The sequence below is a fragment of the Amblyomma maculatum genome, unplaced genomic scaffold (genome assembly GCF_055883805.1).
Source record: "Amblyomma maculatum isolate TAMU_Amacu unplaced genomic scaffold, ASM5588380v1 scaffold_22, whole genome shotgun sequence".
Lineage (NCBI taxonomy): Eukaryota > Metazoa > Arthropoda > Arachnida > Ixodida > Ixodidae > Amblyomma > Amblyomma maculatum.
Window position 1 is genome coordinate 2287835 of NW_028146747.1, and position 19510 is coordinate 2307344.

The 19510-nt window shown below is 49.3% G+C and overlaps 1 protein-coding gene across 1 annotated transcript in view; it reads right to left on the reverse strand.

Annotated features, from left to right (window-relative positions):
• LOC146171482 (kelch-like protein 8) overlaps positions 1-19510 on the reverse strand; it is a 167247-nt gene that overhangs the window by 91790 nt on the left and 55947 nt on the right. The window contains exon 7 of the mRNA XM_084586508.1: positions 6253-6421. Coding sequence (XP_084442634.1) covers positions 6253-6421 — 169 coding nt within the window. The remainder of the gene's footprint in view (positions 1-6252; positions 6422-19510) is intronic.

Here is a 19510-nt window from a genome sequence, read left to right on the forward strand (position 1 = left end):
AAGAAAAGGAGGGGCCAGCACTAAAAGCTGTAAAAACAGCTTGACAGGGTCCTGGCTCCTTTACAAAGTTGGCAGAGCAACAGACAGAATAAAAAATCAATTCACATGTTTATAGCTAAGCATGTTTATACAAATAAAAAACGGGTAAAACTGTATACTGTTCCTTCTGTACAAACGAAGGAGCGTTATAAAATACAGCACAAAGATACAAGGAAAGAAGAGGGAAAGCACTGCTGGTACAGAAAACAATGGCACACAAATATGTAAAAAAAAATACAAATTCAGAACAGCTCTCCTCGACAATAGAGGCTGATATCATGGTTCGACATGCAAACTGGATCAAATCCGGCAAAATGTAGCTTATTCAACAATTTGGGTACAGTATAACGCAGTGACTGTGTGTATGAGCACGGCCGCTCGATGGAAGCGCACTGGGTACGGCCTGCTGCGTCGCGCCGCCGTCAATGGGCAAGCGCGTCCTTGGGGAGTTTACAGTTGCGTCCGCTATTTCTGCTGAGGGCGCCACTGTTCGGGGACACGTCGCCGCCGAGGTCGCCGGCTCTGAGCGCGCGGTTTGCTTCCGTTCTGAGCGCGTTCGCCTCGCGTCTGCGTGGTAAACGCAAACTTTTTTGTGTGCGTGTGTGCAAGCCCGTTAACGTTGAGACTGGATGCGTTTGTTTTTTAAGGCGAAAGCCGTTCTAGGCTCATGGAGCGAAAATCTATGCGCAGAAGCTGTGCCTGTTATCTGTGCGTCGCATCTGTGCACTGGTGTGCCAGTCGCAAAAGCGGACGTACAAGGAGGGAGATTAAGAATGAAAATGATTGATGGTGATAGGTAATCAACAAAAGTTATAGATATTGATAGAGGTACTGACTAATGCTAATGACTAATAATGGTTAATAAGGACTAAAATTATTTGTAAGGACCAGTATATCTAATCACGACATGTAATGACCGCAATTGATTAGAAATGAGTAAAAGTGCTTAGCGATATGTGGTAATGACTATAATAGCTAGGCATGACTCATCATTACTGTTAATGACTACGGAATGACCAATATGTGAAAGGACATGTAATGGCCACTGCTGATTCTAAATGAGTACCTGCTTAGTTATGAGTGATAGGGGCTACAATGACTACGCCGGCAGACTCATCATGACTGAGAAACGACCAATATATCAAACTACTACTTGAAATGACGAACCGTGGCAAACGATGAGAGGCAAATCATAGGAGAAGGGTAGGCTTTCGCCGTCGTGCGCTTAAGATATATCTAAGAGACCCTCTAATTTTATCTGCTGAGCTCGCTCCAGGCAAAGACAGCAGCGAGGAGTAGAAATGCAATCGCTTCCTCTGAAATGAAAGCGGCGCTGAGGTTAAAAAGTGCAGATGCTGAAGCATAATGCCCTATCAGCTGCCATTGAATTTGTTACAAGGGACAGCAGATTGAACTTGTTGGTGAATTATTATAGGTTAACCGTGCAAACAACGTGACGGGAACAAAGGAGAAGAAGACGGCCCAACCGCGCTAGTTGTGTCGTCCTCTTTTCCTGTGTTCCCGCCACGTTGTTTAACCTATTTAGTTACCAGGGATCTGGCGAGTGAACTAGGATTTTCAACGATGTGTTGTGAAGCAAATGAACACGATGAGGTAGCACCAGAAGCTTTTCTCGCAGGTTATGTTGCGAGGACATATCAGAAAAAGCTACGAAGGGTTTTTTTTTTATATAAGCATGCAATTTGTTCTAAATTTTGCCACGCTAGTCTGAGTAGCCTTGCAAGTAAAGGAGCCTGTGCATTCAACATTTGTTTACACTCTTGAGACTGTCTGAGCCGATGCGATAAAATGAAAAGCCACGTTCCACAGAAAATCCGGCGCCCGCTCTGTCGGCGGACAGTCGGAAAAAATCCTCTCTGGTAAAAGGCACTTTAGTTGGTGATATGGCCAGACGCCTTTGTCACAATGAGAACACATGACATGTTCAATGTAGCAGGAGCTGCCAAACCAGAGAGAGTCAATAAGATGTAAGGGTGAAATGGGTATTATTGAAAGCGGGACCCTTAGATCCCAAGTCAGGCACACTATACTCCTATAGGGCACGTTCGTACGGCTTCGGTAAAGAGGGGCTTTATATAGCTATGTGTAGGGTGCTATTTCATATAATGCGGCGGCTTACGGCTGCATTCTAATGATATGCGACAGAGGCAGCAATTACGGGATACGGTGAATAAGCACGTAGCAAAGTGCGGGCACTCTAACGAGGCTCCACAAAGAGACTTAAGAACCCCAAGTTTTGTTTATCGCTACCAGGTTGTTGCTTAATTTATGCAATATTTGGTAATGGTTTTGAGGCGACATGTCAGTCGAGCAACAGGCTGTTGCAGGAAATATAGTCAACTGGACCAGTTACAGGTTACTGAAAACCAGGGACAGTGGAGGCTTGATGTACCCCGCAAAGGAAGTAATCAAGCTTTGTCAGCTTACGAGCACCTTCATTAACAGGATGATGAAGTCTGAAGAGGTCCGGTGAAGTAGCAAGCTGTGTAAACGTTTGGTTTAATCATTGTTTTCTCACTGTACACAGTACCTGCAGCTAATCTATAAAAAACAATGATCGTGCCTATGCTAAGGCGCTATGCAAGATATCGTTAAGTTGCTGCACCCACTGATAGCGAGCTGAGCTGGAAATAACTCAATAGTAGAGCGATCTGTATGGCTATGGCATAAATCTCTCTCAAGAAAAGTTTTCCGTCTGCGATTGGTAATTCTCTCCCTTTTTTTGTGTGGCCATTAAATAAGCGTACTCGGCTGCTCGCTGAATCACGGCTGTAGTTGCGGTCTGACGCGTGAACGATCTTGTGATCACAGCTAAGAGTTTCACAACAGCAACACTCGATGCGCGTTCTTCCATTAAAAAATTACGAACCAGCAAAATTGTATGGGTTTGCGAGCAGCCAATATAAATTGTAATAAAAACTTTCGGCGCATATACGTAGCACCTTGAGGCAGACAGCTCTATCAAGCGCGCTTACTTTGTCCGGTCATGCAAAATGCGGGAAGCCATGACGAATAGCGTTCTGGCGTACAAAGTTTAAGGTCTCCAACTGAGTAAAAGATCCAAGGTTATCATCTACATTTAACCTAATAAACATTTTAATATTTCCACCGTAAAACTTATCACAATGAGATAGAAAGGTTGGTTACATGTCGCATTTTCACAGAGGTTGCTCATAGTAGGACATTTTTTTATTGGATAGCGCTGGCAGCTTAGAACAGGTTGACATCAATTTGTGTATAAAAGCTGTATGCAGGAATGAGTAAATGGTATGAAAATGACACACGGAATTCGCGACATAGTTAAGTGGTTATGCATTAGGCTACCATGGCAGCAGAATAGCTTCGAATTGTTCACAGCCGGGTCACTTTTTAATGCGACGAACAACTGGATCCGATGCAACATCACGGTAATGCGAGCTCTCCATACGAGTGGCCTTGAACCACCGTGACTATAAGTTTTTCGGGGTACACTCCAGTATACATCCTTGCCGAGCAAGCGCTAAGTGCTGACATGGTCGTACTAGACATGACAGTATATACTAATTCTTGTTGCCAAATTGTATGAAGCGGAGCTCTTATATCCTTAAAATAAAGCGCTTCTACCACGCCGACGCCTCCCTCAAAGCGCAGCCAGGCGCAGCTCTCTGCGCGTGGCTGTCCCTGAACGGTGGCGCCGCGGCGGTGGCGACTGGAAGTAGGCGCCTCCCGCCGGTTTCGGGCGACGTAGCAGGCCGCACCTAGTGCGCTTCCATCGAGCGGCCGTGGTATGAGTATGTGCGAGGTATTGAAACAAGGAATTTTTTTTTATGTCGAGTTTCTCTGCTTCCAAGATTTTCTTTTATGTCTGTAAGTGAAATTATACAACTGCGATTTCATTTTATGTGAGATTTATAAGTCAATATAAGTCTGTAATCGAATAACTGGAACACAGAAAGTAGATCATACTTTGAAAAAAGCCCTTTGGTGGGATGGAAATAGGTTACACCAGCGGTAACCCGGACGGCTCTCTTTTGTAATACATGTGGTTTTAATAAATTGGTTACTCCTGTGTTACACAAAACTCCGCTACAGTACTAGAAAAGGGATAACACGAGAGCATTATATAATAGCAGCTTGATTTTAAGAGGTAGCAGATGTCTTACGCGAGCCATGACGCCAACAGCTGATGACACTTTTAATTGAACATAGTCAATATGTTAATTCCAAGTCAGGTGGCTCGAAAATACCACACCGAGTACTTTGACCGAATCTACAAGTTCAATTTGTTGGGTTCCTAGTCGTATGTTTATGCTACCTGATAAATGTTTTCCTTTCGCTGAGTAACACACAGCTTTTGTTTTGCTCGTGTTATTTTTCAAGCAATTTGTTTTGACCCACCTATCCAAGTAAATTAAAGCGCTATTTTCTCGTTCTTCAATGTCGATTTCCGTGATCTCAGACAAGAAGATAGTAATGGCATCTACATAGGAGTTAAAAATTACGCCCTGTGTACAGTGTTCCAAATCATTAATATAAATGAGAAATAAAAGCGGCCCGAGTATGCTTCCCTGCGGAACGCGAGTGTAAATAGTTTGGAAAGAAGATTTAATGTTATTTATTTCTACGTACTGCTTTCAATTTGTAAGGTACGACTTCAGTAGCGCGTGGGTTGTTCAGCGGACACCATTTTATTTGAAAGAATTTTGAAAGAAGGATGTTATGATTTACCAGGTCAAATGCTTTTGAAAAATCTATGTAGATCCTTAGTACTATATGTTTCTTACTAAATGATTTTATGATAATTTCGTTTTGCGTTAAAAGAGCTGTTTCTGTTGATCGAGGCTTCCTAAAACCATGCTGGTAGTCCAAGAGAAAGTTTTGTCGAGAAAAATATGATGTAATTCTAATCTGCAATATTTTTCTATGCCTTTAGAAAATACCGGCAGCACCGTGATTGGACGGTAGTTGGAGAACACGTTTCGGTCTCCAGGTTTATGTACTGGAACCACTCGTGCAATCTGCATTGCCCTAGGAAATAAATACACCTGTAGACAAAACTAAATTATATATAAAAGTGACAAGGGGACAGATTAAATCAAGTACGTGCTTTACGGGAAGGAGCTGCACACCACATGCATCCTCAGTTTTACTGTTTTGATGGACTTAAAACAAGAGGACACCTCGTTTAATCACAATGTCAAAGCAAAAACCCACTCCAATGGCTGTTCTGCTGCATAACGTCTCCTTTGCCTTACAAACTTTGCGCATGTAAAGTGCTTTCATCCAGGGTCATCCTAACCGATGAAAAATAGGATTTCGGCGACCATCTGCTGGTTTAGCCTTCATGGTCTTTCTCTTCTCCACGTCTTTTCACCGTAAAGCCTTCGTTTCTATCTGTACTTGTGATTTTATTTTTATTTTTATCATTTGCTGAACACGAGCACATCAACGGGGTTAAATAGAAACTATCCTGACTTTCCTGTGTGCGCACAGGAACTTCGCCGGAGATCCTTACTGCGTCGAGCCAGCAAGCGCTAAAGAAGTTTCCCTAATTGTAAAGCGGTTCATTACGTCGTTTTTTTTTTCTTAGCGAACCTGTCAACTTGCGCACAAATGGCGAACCGGCCGTTAAGGCAATTGCGACTCAGGTCGATGCTGCACCACGTACAAGCGCGTTGTTAGGTCAGTCATGGGCTCGTAGTATTTATGAACCACTGGCAGTGGCCGCAATACAAGGCATCACCAGAGAAGGACAGCAGCTGTATTCTTCATCATGACCCTTTGGACTGTCTGTCACCGGTCAAGAAAGGCGTGTCAGCATCGAACCTGCTTTAGGTGCTGACTCATCATACATCCCGCATTGTAGCTTTTCCTGCCTCTGCTGCCGCTTTTTATTTTATTTTTCAGGCCACGGGATCACCGGTTCCAGGCTCAGAAATACATACCGAAAGAGCATTCTTTCACTCCTATTTCTTCCTTCCTCCTGTGCAATACCCCCCCCCCCCCCCCCCCTCCACTTCCCGAGCCTTTCTTCTTCGGAAGCAAAAGCGTATGTAAGCCCCCGCTAGTGATGACCGCGCTGCTCAGACGATATAAGTCCACTAGCCGAAACGTTGGCTGGGTTTGCGAATTGCAACTCCCCCTCAACCCCTGTCCAGTGCTATTTCATACTCGCATAGCAATAAAGCAAGGGATAACAGCAGTGGAAGGCACCTTGAGGACAGCAACGGCAACGCCCCCGCGTGGGGACTTCATTGGGGCGACAGCTGTCCACAAGTCCGACTGACTGTCGTAGCGCTCGACGGTGTTGAAGAAAGTCGTATCGTCCATACCGCCAATGGCGTACAAGGGTCCGCTCAGCTGGCACAAGGCTAGGCCTCGCCTGCGAAAACAAAGTGAAAGCAGCAATGAACGCATTATTTTGGTTGGCTGGGTATGAAAAGGACATGGCGTATCATCATCGACCGGCTAGGGCACTCACTCTAGCAAATGGAAAGTCAATTCTTTGCCTTCGCATAGAATAAGTAGTCGTAGAAACTACCAGTCGCGCCCTCTGTCGAAAGACTGAAATTCTTACGAATGTACGAGTCAAGTCATTCTCTATGGCTCTTTATCCCAATGTTGAAAACAGTTTCACTCAATATATATGAGGAAACAAATAACCGCTCATGTGACAATGTTTTAATTTTCCAGAATAAATTAAATCTTAGCAAAACAATTACAATAAATTCACATTTTTTTCGACGGTAGAGTTTTTTCTTCTGAATAATGTAGGCACATTGTGCTTTAGTACCAGTGAAGAATGAACTGCCAGCTGAAATTCTATATGTATTTTGTCTTTTGTCGAAAAAGTACAACTTTTGCAGAAAACGCATGTAATATTCTTGGCCAACATAATACACACTTATCGGCTGTCCAAGACTTGTACTACTCGGTGAAAATGTTTGAATTCAAATAAAAAAAATAGCTAACGAGAAGAAATGATGAGTTTGCAAAGAAAGAAACAAACAGGGATTTGTGTCGTGTTCAGTGTTAAATTCCATACGAAGGTGCTACAAGTAAAGAGATCCAACGGCGCGTTCGGAGCCTGCGGACGTATTTCACATCGGCTCCTGTGGTTTTAAACTTACGTGGCGGAATTACGACCTGAAATGACCTGATCACCATTAAATCGGTCAGTGAAGGTGCTCCGCGCCAGTTTCAGACGTTTTCGAACAATCTATGCCCATATTTTCTCATCTTTTGAAGATCGCTTCTTCGTGCCGAGCGCGTCTCGTCAGGCCTGGCTCACCAAGGGCTCATACATTTGCCAGTCAGGCCTAGCGCCGCCGGCTGCTCATCGCCCAAACTCCATGACTACGTCATCTTTCAAGATGGAAGTTGGTGTAGAAGGAGAAGATATTTCACCAGAAGAATTTCATAACGATCCTCGTTGGACCCGTGCGGTGCGGGCCCGGAACAAGCTCTACCCCAACCTGAAGCAAGCCTCGGACAGCGGCGCGTCCGCGTCTTCTGGAGCCTCGACAAGTTCGGACAACCTTGCTTCCGCGCCGAAAGGCAAAACTTCCACTCCCAAGCTGAAGAGGCATGCTCCTCTTCCCCGGTTGCCGACATCGGACTACAAGGTTCTTTTCCGACCGGCGGGGGCTTGGATCTTCGTCTAATCAATGGAGGTGCACTCCTGCCTCTGATCTGTGCTGAAGCAGTAGTCGACTACCACGAAGCCAGAATCAACGACAAGTTGCGCATCAACCCGCACAACAACTCTTTCACGGTAAGCACACCTTCTGAAATTCGAATGAAACAGTTTGTCCGCATGCAAGGACTTCGCTTCAACGACCAGATGTACCCCCTGAAAGCTTATGTCGCGGCTCCCGACAATGCCGTAAGAGGCATTATTTATAAAGCCGTCTACAATCAGACGCAAGACGAAATCTTCCAAAACCTTGTGGCCCTTAATCAGAGCAAGTCCTTCACCATCGCCGACGCCCGGCAACTCGGCAGGACGAAGTCAATTTTAGTCACGTTCATCGACACCGCGGAGGTACCGCGTCAACTGAACTTGCTACCCATTCAAGGCAAACGTTGAAGCTTGCTTCAACTGTCGGAAGCCTGGACACCGTGCCGACATCTGTCCTAAGGAGAAGACTGACCTGTGTTCCCGCTTCGGCGTTGCCCATCCACCCAAGCAAACGCCGGACTGCACGCCATCTTATGCGGTGAAGCCCACTTCACGGGGACCAAACGCTGCAAAGTGCACTTCGAACGCTCCGGAGACTCATCCAAAAAATCCACACCGCCGATAGCGCTTTCAGACGCTCGACCTCCTGAGACAATTTTCAAGTCATCTAGACCATCAAGAAGCCGGTTTCGATCGTCTTCGAAGACGCGCAGCCGCTCCAAGACGGGATCCCGCCATGGCCACAGCAGAAGCCGCTCGAGGTCTTTCCCGCTACTCCCGGGCCAAACAGTCCAGGAATCGACGAAACAGGTGAGCTGGAGGCCGCAGTCTTCCCCGCTCGAGCGAGAGAACGCGGAACTTAAAGCTCAGTTAAAAACACAGCGTCAAGAAATTGAAGAGCTTAACCGGCAGCTACAGCTCCTTTTAAGGCGAGAGCAGTCCCCTGTAGTATTGCAAACCCAAGCACCTCCCACCATTTCCAAAACTCCTTCAAACTCTCCCCCTCCGCCTCCTCTTCGAGCGCTACGTCACCTGCTCGTGGCGTTCCCGCAAAACGCAAGATAGCCACTGGGGTAGTTCCCTCCGAGCCATCAATGCCTGACCAGACTGCCCTCCTTTCGACGGCAATGCAGTCCCTGGAACGCTCGGTACAATCTTTCCCCGCCGAAACCCAGAACTGAATGACGAACGCCGCAGAACGACTAGAGGCTATTTAGAAGCGTCAAAGTGCTCAAAAAGCCTCGTTTTATCAAATCCAAACCCAAGTTTCTGAGCTTCTCCCCAGAGGTTGCTCTGTACTACCCATCCCTTTAGCTATTACCGATAGCACCCAGCATGGCGGCACACCCCAACAGAATTAGCGTGTGGCAGTGGAACTGCAGAGGTTTCCGCACAAAGCGCAATAATCTGCAGGTTCACTCATCTACCTTATCCCCTAACGAGGTACCGGCAGTGATAGCGCTGCAGGCGACGATTGTTTCGGTTAAGCTCTGCGACTATACTACTTACGAGCCCCCCACCAAGCCTCAATCCAGGATAGCGTCGTTTGTGCACCGCAACTTTACCGCGGTCGAACACCCTCTTGAGGTGGATGACGTGGATGGTCTCTTACTGGAACTCCTACCCCGCACACGAAAAGCACACACCCTTTTTGGTCTCAACCTCTATAGCCCTCCCAAGAGCCCTCCTGCCCCCCTCAATGGCGCAATCAAGAAAGCCCTCACAGTTAGCGCGGAAGGATCCCTACTAGTGGTTGGCGACTTCAATGCTAGCCATACCAGCTGGAGTTACCGAAAAAACTGCCGTAAAGGTAAGGCAATTTTGTCCTTCGTTCAGGACAAAGGGCTTTCTATTCTCAACGACACCTCCTATCCCACAATCGGATCTTGCGTTCAGCACGACACAAGCCCAGACTTGACTCTCTCAAAATGCGTTCGAGAAAGCCGCTGGACTAATACCACTCACTCATTAGGCAGTGATCATTACATTTTATGCACCGAGCACTCCATCTCTTCCCTCACCCCACCCAAACGCAATCAGGCCTGCGTGGTCGATTGGGAACAGGGCGAGATTTATTGGAGTGAAGCTATATCGTAGATATTTTCACTTCTCAGACGCATTAACTTCTAAATATTAGCAATCCTTGTTTTAATTGCTTACCTAAGCTCTTACAGGTTGGCGTTCTAGCGCTAGCGTTAGTTATTCCGTTCGTTTGTTTTGTGTTCTTTGACACTGATATGCACTTCGTTTGTTAGCAAGATCTTTTACCCTTTTATAATCTCACCGCGTCTCGACGCTCAGGTCATTTTGTTATCACGAGGATTTCATGAAGACCGTGACGAATGAGCGGTGGTCGCTTTCCTACACTTAAGGATTTGCATTGTCGTGAAGCGTCTATGTAAGTAATCGTGAATTAATCCTGGATTTCTATGCAACAGAGCTTCACTTATTTATGCCCTTAGTGAAATGCCTCAAGCCATGTGATTCTATCCATGTGCTTGCCGAATTCACTTGAAGGCCCTTGTTCGGAAACGTGCCCGAAGAAATAAGCCCCAGAATGCGTTTACATGACGCGTGACGAAAGACTAGGCTAACGACGACGTAGGCAGAACAATGCTATGATAAGGTGGTTAAAGATGCCGTAAACGTAAAACTCGACAGTAGAAATCCATGTCAAGTAAAGTTGGCTGAACAGTTACGGTGTCCATTTTTCTACCTTATCCGAGCATCGTTCTGCCTCCGTCGTTGTTGGCCTTGTTTTTCGTTCATAAGAAAAAAGACAAATTCCCCGCCAAAAGTACGTCACTGTGACGTCACAAGCAACGTCACGTGTTTGTTTTGCCTCACAGTTCAAAGGGGGCGCCGGGAAACTAAAGACAAGCAAGCTTCTATGGGAGTTACTCTATTATTTGTTCTTCTACCATGGCATTACTCCCCCCTTAAAAAAACATCGCCTCGATGTTCCAAAATAAACAAAGCAACCTAAATAGAAACATCACAGAGTTTAAACACCACGGATTCTTTAACGCGCGTAATAAGGCTTCAGACAAACATGTACGATTTTTGGGCGCGCGCGTCGCTGTTATGATGCTGTCTTACTGTCGGGACCCGGGAGTGGCTTCATAGTCCAGTTGTCCGACGCGGCGAAGGATTTTGTATGGCCCAAGTATCGACGCAGCAGCTTTTCACTCAGTCCACGGCGGCGAATTGGAGTCCAAAACCACACTTGGTCTCCTGTATTGTACTCTGCGTGGCGTCGTCATAAGTTGTATCGTCGGGTGTCGGTGTGCTGTTAGTCTTTAATACGCCGCCGTGCGAGTCGTCGGGCTTCCTCTGCACGCTGCAGGCAGGCGGCGACGTCAAAGCTGTACTCGTTGGTTACGTGCGGCAGCATTGCGTCGAGTGTCGTCGTGGGCTCCATGCCGTACACAAGCTTGAACGGCGTCGCTCTGGTCGTCTCCTGGACTGCCGTGTTATACGCGAAGATCACGTACGGCAAGATGGCGTCCCAGGTCTTGTGTTCAGCGTCGACGTACATGGCAATCATGTCCGCGATAGTTTTGTTCAGGCGCTCCGTAAGGCCATTGGTCTGGGGATGTATGCAGTTGTTCCCCGATGGCTTGTATGACTCTATTCCATGATGGCTTGCGTCAACTCTGTCGTAAACGCCATTCCCCTGTCCATGATGAGCACTTCTGGGACACCGTTTCGCAAGAGAATTTGTTCGACAAAACATTCAGCCACTTCTGCCGCGGTAACATTGGGCAGTGCTTTTTCTTCGGCGTAAGGGGTAAGATAATCAGTGACCATGATGATCCACTTGTTACCCATGGACGAAGATGGAAAGGGGCCGAGAAGATCCATCCCAATTTGTTGAAAGGGCAGGTCTTGGGGTGGAATCGGGTTTAGTAGTCCTGCTGGTCTAATCGGCGGCGTCTTGCGTCTTTGGCACTCACGACATGTCTTCACGTAGTGGGCAACTTGGGCAGGCAGTCGCGGCCATTAGTACTTCTAGAGTCGACGCAACGTGCGTGCAAACCCGAGATGGCCTGCTGTGGGCTCATTGTGTAACGCCTGCAGAATTTCCTGCCAGGGTTTTAGGCACAAAAAGAAGCTGCGCGGTCCTATTGGGTGCGAAGTTCTTCTACACGAGGAGGCCATGCTTAACGCGAATGATGATAAATGTCGCCTGAACACAGCAGGAGGGGAAGCGGTCTTTTCTTCGAAGTAATCGGCTGGCGCTTTCAGCTCAGGGTCTGATCGCTGTTGTTCTGCGGAACTGCTGGCGCTTACCGGTCTCAAAAAGGCGTCTTCGTCGTCTTCTTTTGCCGGCGCATCAACGGGGGCTCGTGAAAAGCAGTCTGCATCGGAGTGCTTGCGGCCCGACTTGTAGACGACTGTGATGTCGAATTCTTGGAGAAGTAGTGCTGCTGATAGCACAGGCGATAAATCGCCATATATGAACCGGCAACGGCACCAATCTTTTCATTCCTTCTTTCCTTCTTTCCCTCACCCCTCTGGCTATATAATACCCCTTGATCCGAAAATAAACTGGCGTTCTTTCGCCTGGCTACGCTGTCTGATGCATCACCCGGGAGCGGCGTTCCCATTGACCACGCATTCACAGCAGTGGCGACGAGGCTGAAGCAAGGATATCGGGTCCAGGACAGCGCCAGACATGGGTCACAAGCTACCGGACTTCGATGAGGAAAAAGATAAGTGGCAAGCTTACCTGGTGAAAGTAGAAGCGTACTTTGAGGCCAATGAAATCTCAGCTGATGCAAAGAAGAGGGCGTTACTCGTAGCCGCCCTTGGGACAAAGACCGTTCAAGTTTTATGCAGTCTAAGGTGTTTATATGAGCACCAAGACCGCAAGCAACGTCCGCAAACCAAAGCGACGGGGGTAGCGTTCTAATCAACAGGGCAGTGCCAACAAGGCTCCGGCTCCACTTCGTCTACCTCTTCGCGTTGGCGCGCGAGCTGATGGCGATCGGGATTACTACAATACCCCCCGGCGGAAAAGGAGCCATCCTGGCGACTCATGGTGAGGAAAGGGTAGGGGGATCATAATACGGCTTGAGGCGGTCGACATGTACAGTTTCTCGGCCGCGGCGGCGATGATCTGGAGATGGGTTCAAGGGCTCTACTACGTAATTGACGGGAGAAGATTGTTCGAGAATGCGGTAAGGTCCATGATAGCGCGATAGGAGTTTGGATGAGAGACCGGGTGCAGAGGAAGGCACCCAGAGCCAAACGAGGGCACCTGAGGGATATGAAGGCGCTGGATTTGTAGGGTCCCGGTTATGCTTTTGTTGAGCCTGGTTCTCCGTTGTGAAGGAGCGCGCCAATTGTCGGCATTCTTCGGTAAATGTGTGCGCTTCAGACAGTAGACTGGTCTCTGAAGTGTCGGGTTGGTAGGGCAGGATAGTATCCATGGTGGATGTGGGTTCACGACCATATAAAAGAAAGAAGGGGGAGAACCCAGTCGTAGTCTGCGTAGCCGCATTGTAGGCTTACGTTACGAAAGGCAGCACTTGGTCCCAATTAGAGTGAGCGCTATCAACGTACATGGCTAGCATGTCACTAAGAGTGCGATTAAATCGCTCAGTCATGCCGTTCGTTTGAGGGTGATACGCTGTGGTGCTCCGGTGAATGATCTGGCACTGTTTGAGGAGGGCTTCGACAGTGTCGGAAAGAAACGCACGTCCGCGGTCACTGATCAATTCTTTCGGTGCGCCGTGACGAAGAACGAGGTGATGCAGAATGAACGAAGCAACATCCCGTGCGGTGGCAGACTGCAAGGCCGATGTTTCCACGTAACGGGTTAGGTGGTCAACGGCTACAATGACCCAGTGGTTGTTAGCCGACGTGGTCGGAAGCGGGCCATACAGACCGATACCGACACGGTCAAAAGGGCGGCTGGGGCAAGGCAATGGCTGCAACGGAGCGGCTGGCTGAGGGGATGGATTCTTGCGACGTTGGCAGGCGGTACAGGATCGGATATACTGACGAATGAAGCGGTACATGCCGCGCCAGTAATACCTCATACGCAGTCGAGAATAGGTTTTCATGACACCTGCATGGCCGCATTGGGGATCGGCGTGGAAAGAGGCGCAGATTTCGGCACGGAGACGTCGCGGAATCACGAGAAGCCACTTTCGCCCTGTAGGATGGTAATTGCGGCGGTATAGAAGTCCATCACGTGTGGCGAAGTGGTGGGCCTGACGACGAAGTGCACGTGACGGAGACAGCTCTGCGGGCGTAGACAGGAATGTTAAGAGGGAGGATATCCATGGATCCTTCTGCTGCTCAGATTTCATGTTGGTAATGTTGAGCGGCGACATATCGTAGGCACAAACGAAGCCAGCTGTCGAGTCGTTAGGAAGCGGTGAACGGGAAAGGGCATCAGCGTCGGTGTGCTTGCGTCCAGATCGATAGATGACGTGGATATCGTACTCCTGAAGACGTAACGCCCAGCGGGCGAGGCGGCCGGAGGGGTCTTTGAGGGAGGATAGCCAACAGAGCGCGTGGTGTTCGGTAACAACGTAGAATGGGCGACCGTAAATATAAGGACGAAACTTGGTAATGGCCCATATGATGGCCAGACACTCCTTTTCGGTCAAAGAATAGTTGAATTCCGCTTTCGTGAGGGTACGACTAGCGTACGCGACGACATACCCGGAATATCCAGGTTTCCGTTGAGCAAGAACAGCGCCCAGACCTACGCCGCTTGCATCAGTGTGTATTTCGGTCGAGCAGGCAGGGTCAAAATGGCGGATTATAGGGGGAGAGACCAGTAGACGGCGTAGTGTACTGGACGCAGCATCACAGGCTGGTGACCAAGAGGAGAGGTTCGGGCCTCCGGCGAGAAGTTGCGTTAAAGGGGCGATGATACTGGCGAAGTTGCGGATAAAACGGCGGAAATACGAACATAGACCGATAAAACTTCGAAGTTCTTTCAAGGTTGTGGGCTTGGGGAAGTCTACGACGGCACGAAGTTTGGTAGGATCCGGTGCAACGCCATCCTTGGATATGACGTGACCAAGTATTGTGAGCTTGGTAGCGGCCAAGTGACATTTCTTCAAGTTGAGCTGTAGGCCGGCTTCAGTAAGGCACGTAAGGACACGCTGAATGCGCAGAAGGTGGGAAGGGAAATCTTTCGAGAAAACGACAATGTCATCTAGATAACAAAGACACGTTTCCCATTTGAGCCCACTGAGAATGTTATCCATCATTCTCTCGAAGGTGGCGGGGGCGTTGCACAGTCCGAACGGCATCACATTGAATTCATACAATCCATAGGGAGTGATGAAGGCTGTTTTCGGGCGGTCACCGCAAGCCATCGGTACTTGCCAATAGCCAGAGCGCAAATCTAGCGACGAAAAGAACTCCGCTCCTTGCAAACAATCTAGCGCATCGTCAATTCGTGGTAGTGGGTGAACATCTTTGCGGGTTATCTTATTCAGACGCCGGTAGTCCACACAGAAGCGGATCGTGCCATCTTTCTTCGTCACCAACACTACGGGGGAGGCCCAAGGGCTATGAGATGGTCGTATGATGCCCCGTTGAAGCATATCGGAGACATTGTCACGAATGACGCGGCGCTCTGTGGGCGACACGCGATATGGTCGCTGCCGCAGGGGAGCATGAGGACCAGTGTCGATTGCATGAGAAACGGTCAAGGCGCGGCCAAAGGAAGGCTGGGACACGTCAAAAGATGCACTGAAGCGCTGAAGGAGGGCTACTATTTGGTCCCGTTGGGCGGACGTAAGGTCGGTCGCGATAGCTCGATGAAGGGCGTCGACAGGAAGCTCATCACTCGTAGCAGCACAAGACGTCAAGGCAGCGACGTGAGGAAAAACTTCAGGTTCGGAGAACATGTAAGTGCGATCAGGGTCCAGCTCTTCAATGTAGCCGAGGCACTCCCTGCGAAGAACAGCCGTTGGGCAGGGAAAAGGGTTGGAAGCATAGATGACACAGCTGCCATCAGAAATTGTTAGAACAGCGAAAGGAAGAAGAAGGCGGTTATGGTGGGCGGAGGCGAGTTTGGGCGTAAAGAGAACAGGACTAGGGAGGGCAGATGTCGAAATAAGGGGTACGAGAACAGAAGAAAAGGGAGGAATGCCGGTGTCTGCAGCTACAAGGAGTTTAGCAGGGCGCACAGGCGGGTCACACAGGGGAAAGCTCAACTTCAGCACGGGCACAATCAATCACAGCACTGTGAGTTGACAGAAAGTCGTAGCCAAGGATGATGTCATGGGAGCAGTCGTAATGCACCACCATCTCGACGAGATACATAATGTCTTTGATGCAAACTCGTACCGTGCACGCTGCCACAGGGGTGATGCGCTCTGAACTGGCCGTACGAAGCGAAAAGGCAGAAAGCGGCGTCGTGACCTTGCGAATTTTGCGGCGAAGGGCATCACTAATTACGGAAACGGCAGCACCTGTATCCACCAGCGCAAGAACGGGAAAACCTTCTACGAACACTTCAATGACGTTGGCGGGAGAAGGCGGAGGACTTAACGAGTTCGTCAAACGCGCAGTTCTTGCCTCCGGAACTGCGGCATTCAGTTTTCCCCTTGCGTAGGGCCCTGTCGCGGGACCATTGGCGAAATGGAACGTCGGCGAGGCGAAGGCGAACGGCATGTCGAGTACTGAGCCCGAGGTGGAGACGATCCAGAAGAGACGTTGCTCAAGGGCGACTCGGGATCGTAGTGGTACTGACGGACTGTGTTCTCAAGATGAAGCGGGCGCTGACGGCAAAGGCGAGCAACATGACCCGGGAGCCCGCAAGCATAGCAAATTGGGCGATTGTCGGCGGTTCGCCATGGGTTCGTAATGCGGCGTCGCGGTCGAGGGATCTGAGACTGAGGGGCCATGAAACGAGGTGGAGCATAAAATGTAGGGCCGTTCTTGTACGACGATGTTGGAAGCGGACCGCGCGTTCCAGCGGTTACTTGAGCGTAAGTGAGTGGTTCTTGCACAGGAGCGATGGGAACACTAGAAGGCAGCGCTTCGGCGACTTTCTCCTCGATAACTTGGCGGATAGGCGGCGAGATGGATGGCGCGTTGGCCGGCGCTAATTGCGAAGTGCAGACGGTCAGCTGAACTGGGTGGAGGAGGGACAGCTGGCGTGGAACTTCTTCGCGGATGAAGTCTACGATATTCTGCATAAATTGAGACTGTTCCGCAGACGGCGTAGCCAGTGCCAAGCCAGCTATGCCGGCAGGTGTGGCAGCCCGCCGCATAGAAGCGCGTTGCTTTCGTAGCTCGTCAAACCTCTGGCACAGTGTTATAATGTCGGATACGGAAGTAGGGTCTCTGGCCGACATCATATAGTACGCATCATCAGTGAGACCTTTTAGAACATGTGTGACTCTTTCGGGCTCGGGCATGGACGAATTGACCCGCTTGCAGAGGTCAACCACGTCCTCAATATAGCTAGTAAACGTTTCTTCGGGACGTTGAAGCCGTGCATGGAGGCGTTGTTCGGCGCGGAGTTTACGTACCGCAGGACGGCCGAAGACATCCGCGAAGTTCTTCTTGAAGACAGACCACGTCGGAAGATCGGCTTCGTGGTTTCGAAACCACAGATTCGCCACGTCCGTGAGGTAGAAGAGGACGTTGCTCAGTTTGATGGAATCGTCCCAGCGGTTGTAAGTGCTGACGCGCTCGAAAGAGGCCAGCCAGTCGTCAACGTCGTGGTCGTCGGTACCACTGAAGAAAGGTGGGTCACGGAGGCGTTGTGCCTCGGGACAGAAGATGGTGGCAGGAGTGGCAGGGATGGGCGTCGATGGTTGGCTGGGAGCGTCCTGCATGGTTGTGACCGAAGGCGGTAGCGTGCGGTTCCGAAGTTCCAGGGTGAAATTTGCGAGGAGGACTGGGGCGACGACCGAACCTCCACCAAGTGTAAGGTGTTTATAGGAGCACCAAGACCGCAAGCAACGTCCGCAAACCAAAGCGACGGGGGTAGCGTTCTGATCAACAGGGCAGTGCCAACAAGGCTCCGGCTCCACTTCGTCTACATTTTCGGGTTGGCGCGCGAGCTGATGGCGATCGGGATTACTACAGCAGTAAAGTAGCGCCAGCAAAAACAAGTTCGTTGAGTTACGACGAGGTAGTCGAGACCTTGAACAGCTGCTATGATCCTACACCAAACGAAATAGCAGAAAGTTTCAAGTTCTTCAACCGCTATCAGAAAGAAGAAGAATCCGTGCAGGAATTTATTGTCGCTATACGACAAACAGCACAGAACTGCAATTTTTCGTCTATGCTAGACAGAATGATCAGAGACCGCATCGTGTGTGGCGTCAGATCAAAGAGTTTACAAAAGCAGCTTCTGGCAATAAAATACCTGTCGCTAAAGGAAGCAGAGGCTCTAGCGCTAGCTGCAGAAAGCGCCGAACTTGATTCGCGAGGCATAACCGGGGAGGCTCGGGATCCAAACGTGTTCAAGATAACTCATCGAAGATAACAAAGACGAAGATCAAACCACGAACGCAATGCCAGTGCTGCGGTAACTACGGCCACAAGACTGCAGTGTGTCGCTTTAACAGACGGCAATGTTTCAAATGCAGGCGATACGGGCATCTAGCGAAGATGTGCTCAGCGGCTGACAGCGTTAAGAGAACTGGTACCATGGAAGCACAGAAGCTGCAGGAATCGGAAGACAGTGATAGCAGTACATCGCAGATATGGTCCCTCCGTACGGCGGCGCAGACGCTGCTACTGCCCATTCGGAAAACATTCACATGGAACGGCGTTGACCTAAAAATGGACATTGATACAGGATCCCCAGTCTGCGTCATTTTAAAAGCTATTTATGACAAACATCGCAATGAATGGCCTCCGCTCGCGAAATTGCCGATAAAGTTATCGTGCTATCTCGGAAAGCTACCAGTGCTTGGCGTCATGAACATGGCTGTGCGTTATCAAGCAACTACAGTGGAATGCAATCTGGTGGTGTTAAACTGCAAAGGCCCCAGTCTTTGTGGCCGGCATTTATTGCAGAAACTGGAGGACACCGGAATGACTCTCCTGCCCGTAAAGGCGCAGACTAAGATGGCCAGCACGGTTCCGCCAGCTGCCCATCAACCTGCCTGGGAAATGCTGAACAGCTATGCTGATCTTTTCAGCGAGAGCACCGGACTCTTGAAAGGCCCGCCAGCACGGATTCATCTCAAGAGCGGAGCAACCCACAAGTTTTTCAAGGCAAGGAAGGTTCCTTTTGCGTACAAAGAAAAAGCTTCACAGGGGTTGGATAGGCTTACGGAAGCAGGGATAATATCGCCTGTACCATATTCGGAATGGGCCACACCCATTGTTCCCGTATTGAAGAAGGACGGCTCAGTGCGCCTTTGCGGAGATTTTAAAACCACACTAAATCCTGTGTGTGAGATTGAGCAATACCCGCTACCAGTTATTGACGACATGTTTGCCAATTTAGCGGGAGGAGAACGGTTCAGTGTGCTAGACCTGCGAGATGCCTGTAGCCAGGCCGCGTTGGACGAGGAGTCGCGGAAACTGGCCGTCATCAACACTCAAAAAGGGCTATGCTGCTACAATCGGCTACCATTTGGAATCTCTTCTGCGCCAGCAATCTTTCAGCGGAAATTGAATCCGTGCTCCAAGGGTTAACCGGCGTGCAGGTCTATCTTGACGATGTGCTGATAGCTGACAAGAGCCAAGATGACTCAAACCTGAAAGCAGTACTGCAACGCTTCAGGGAAAATGGCATTAAGCTGCGCGCTGACAAATGTCGTTTCGCCGAGCAAGCAGTAACATATC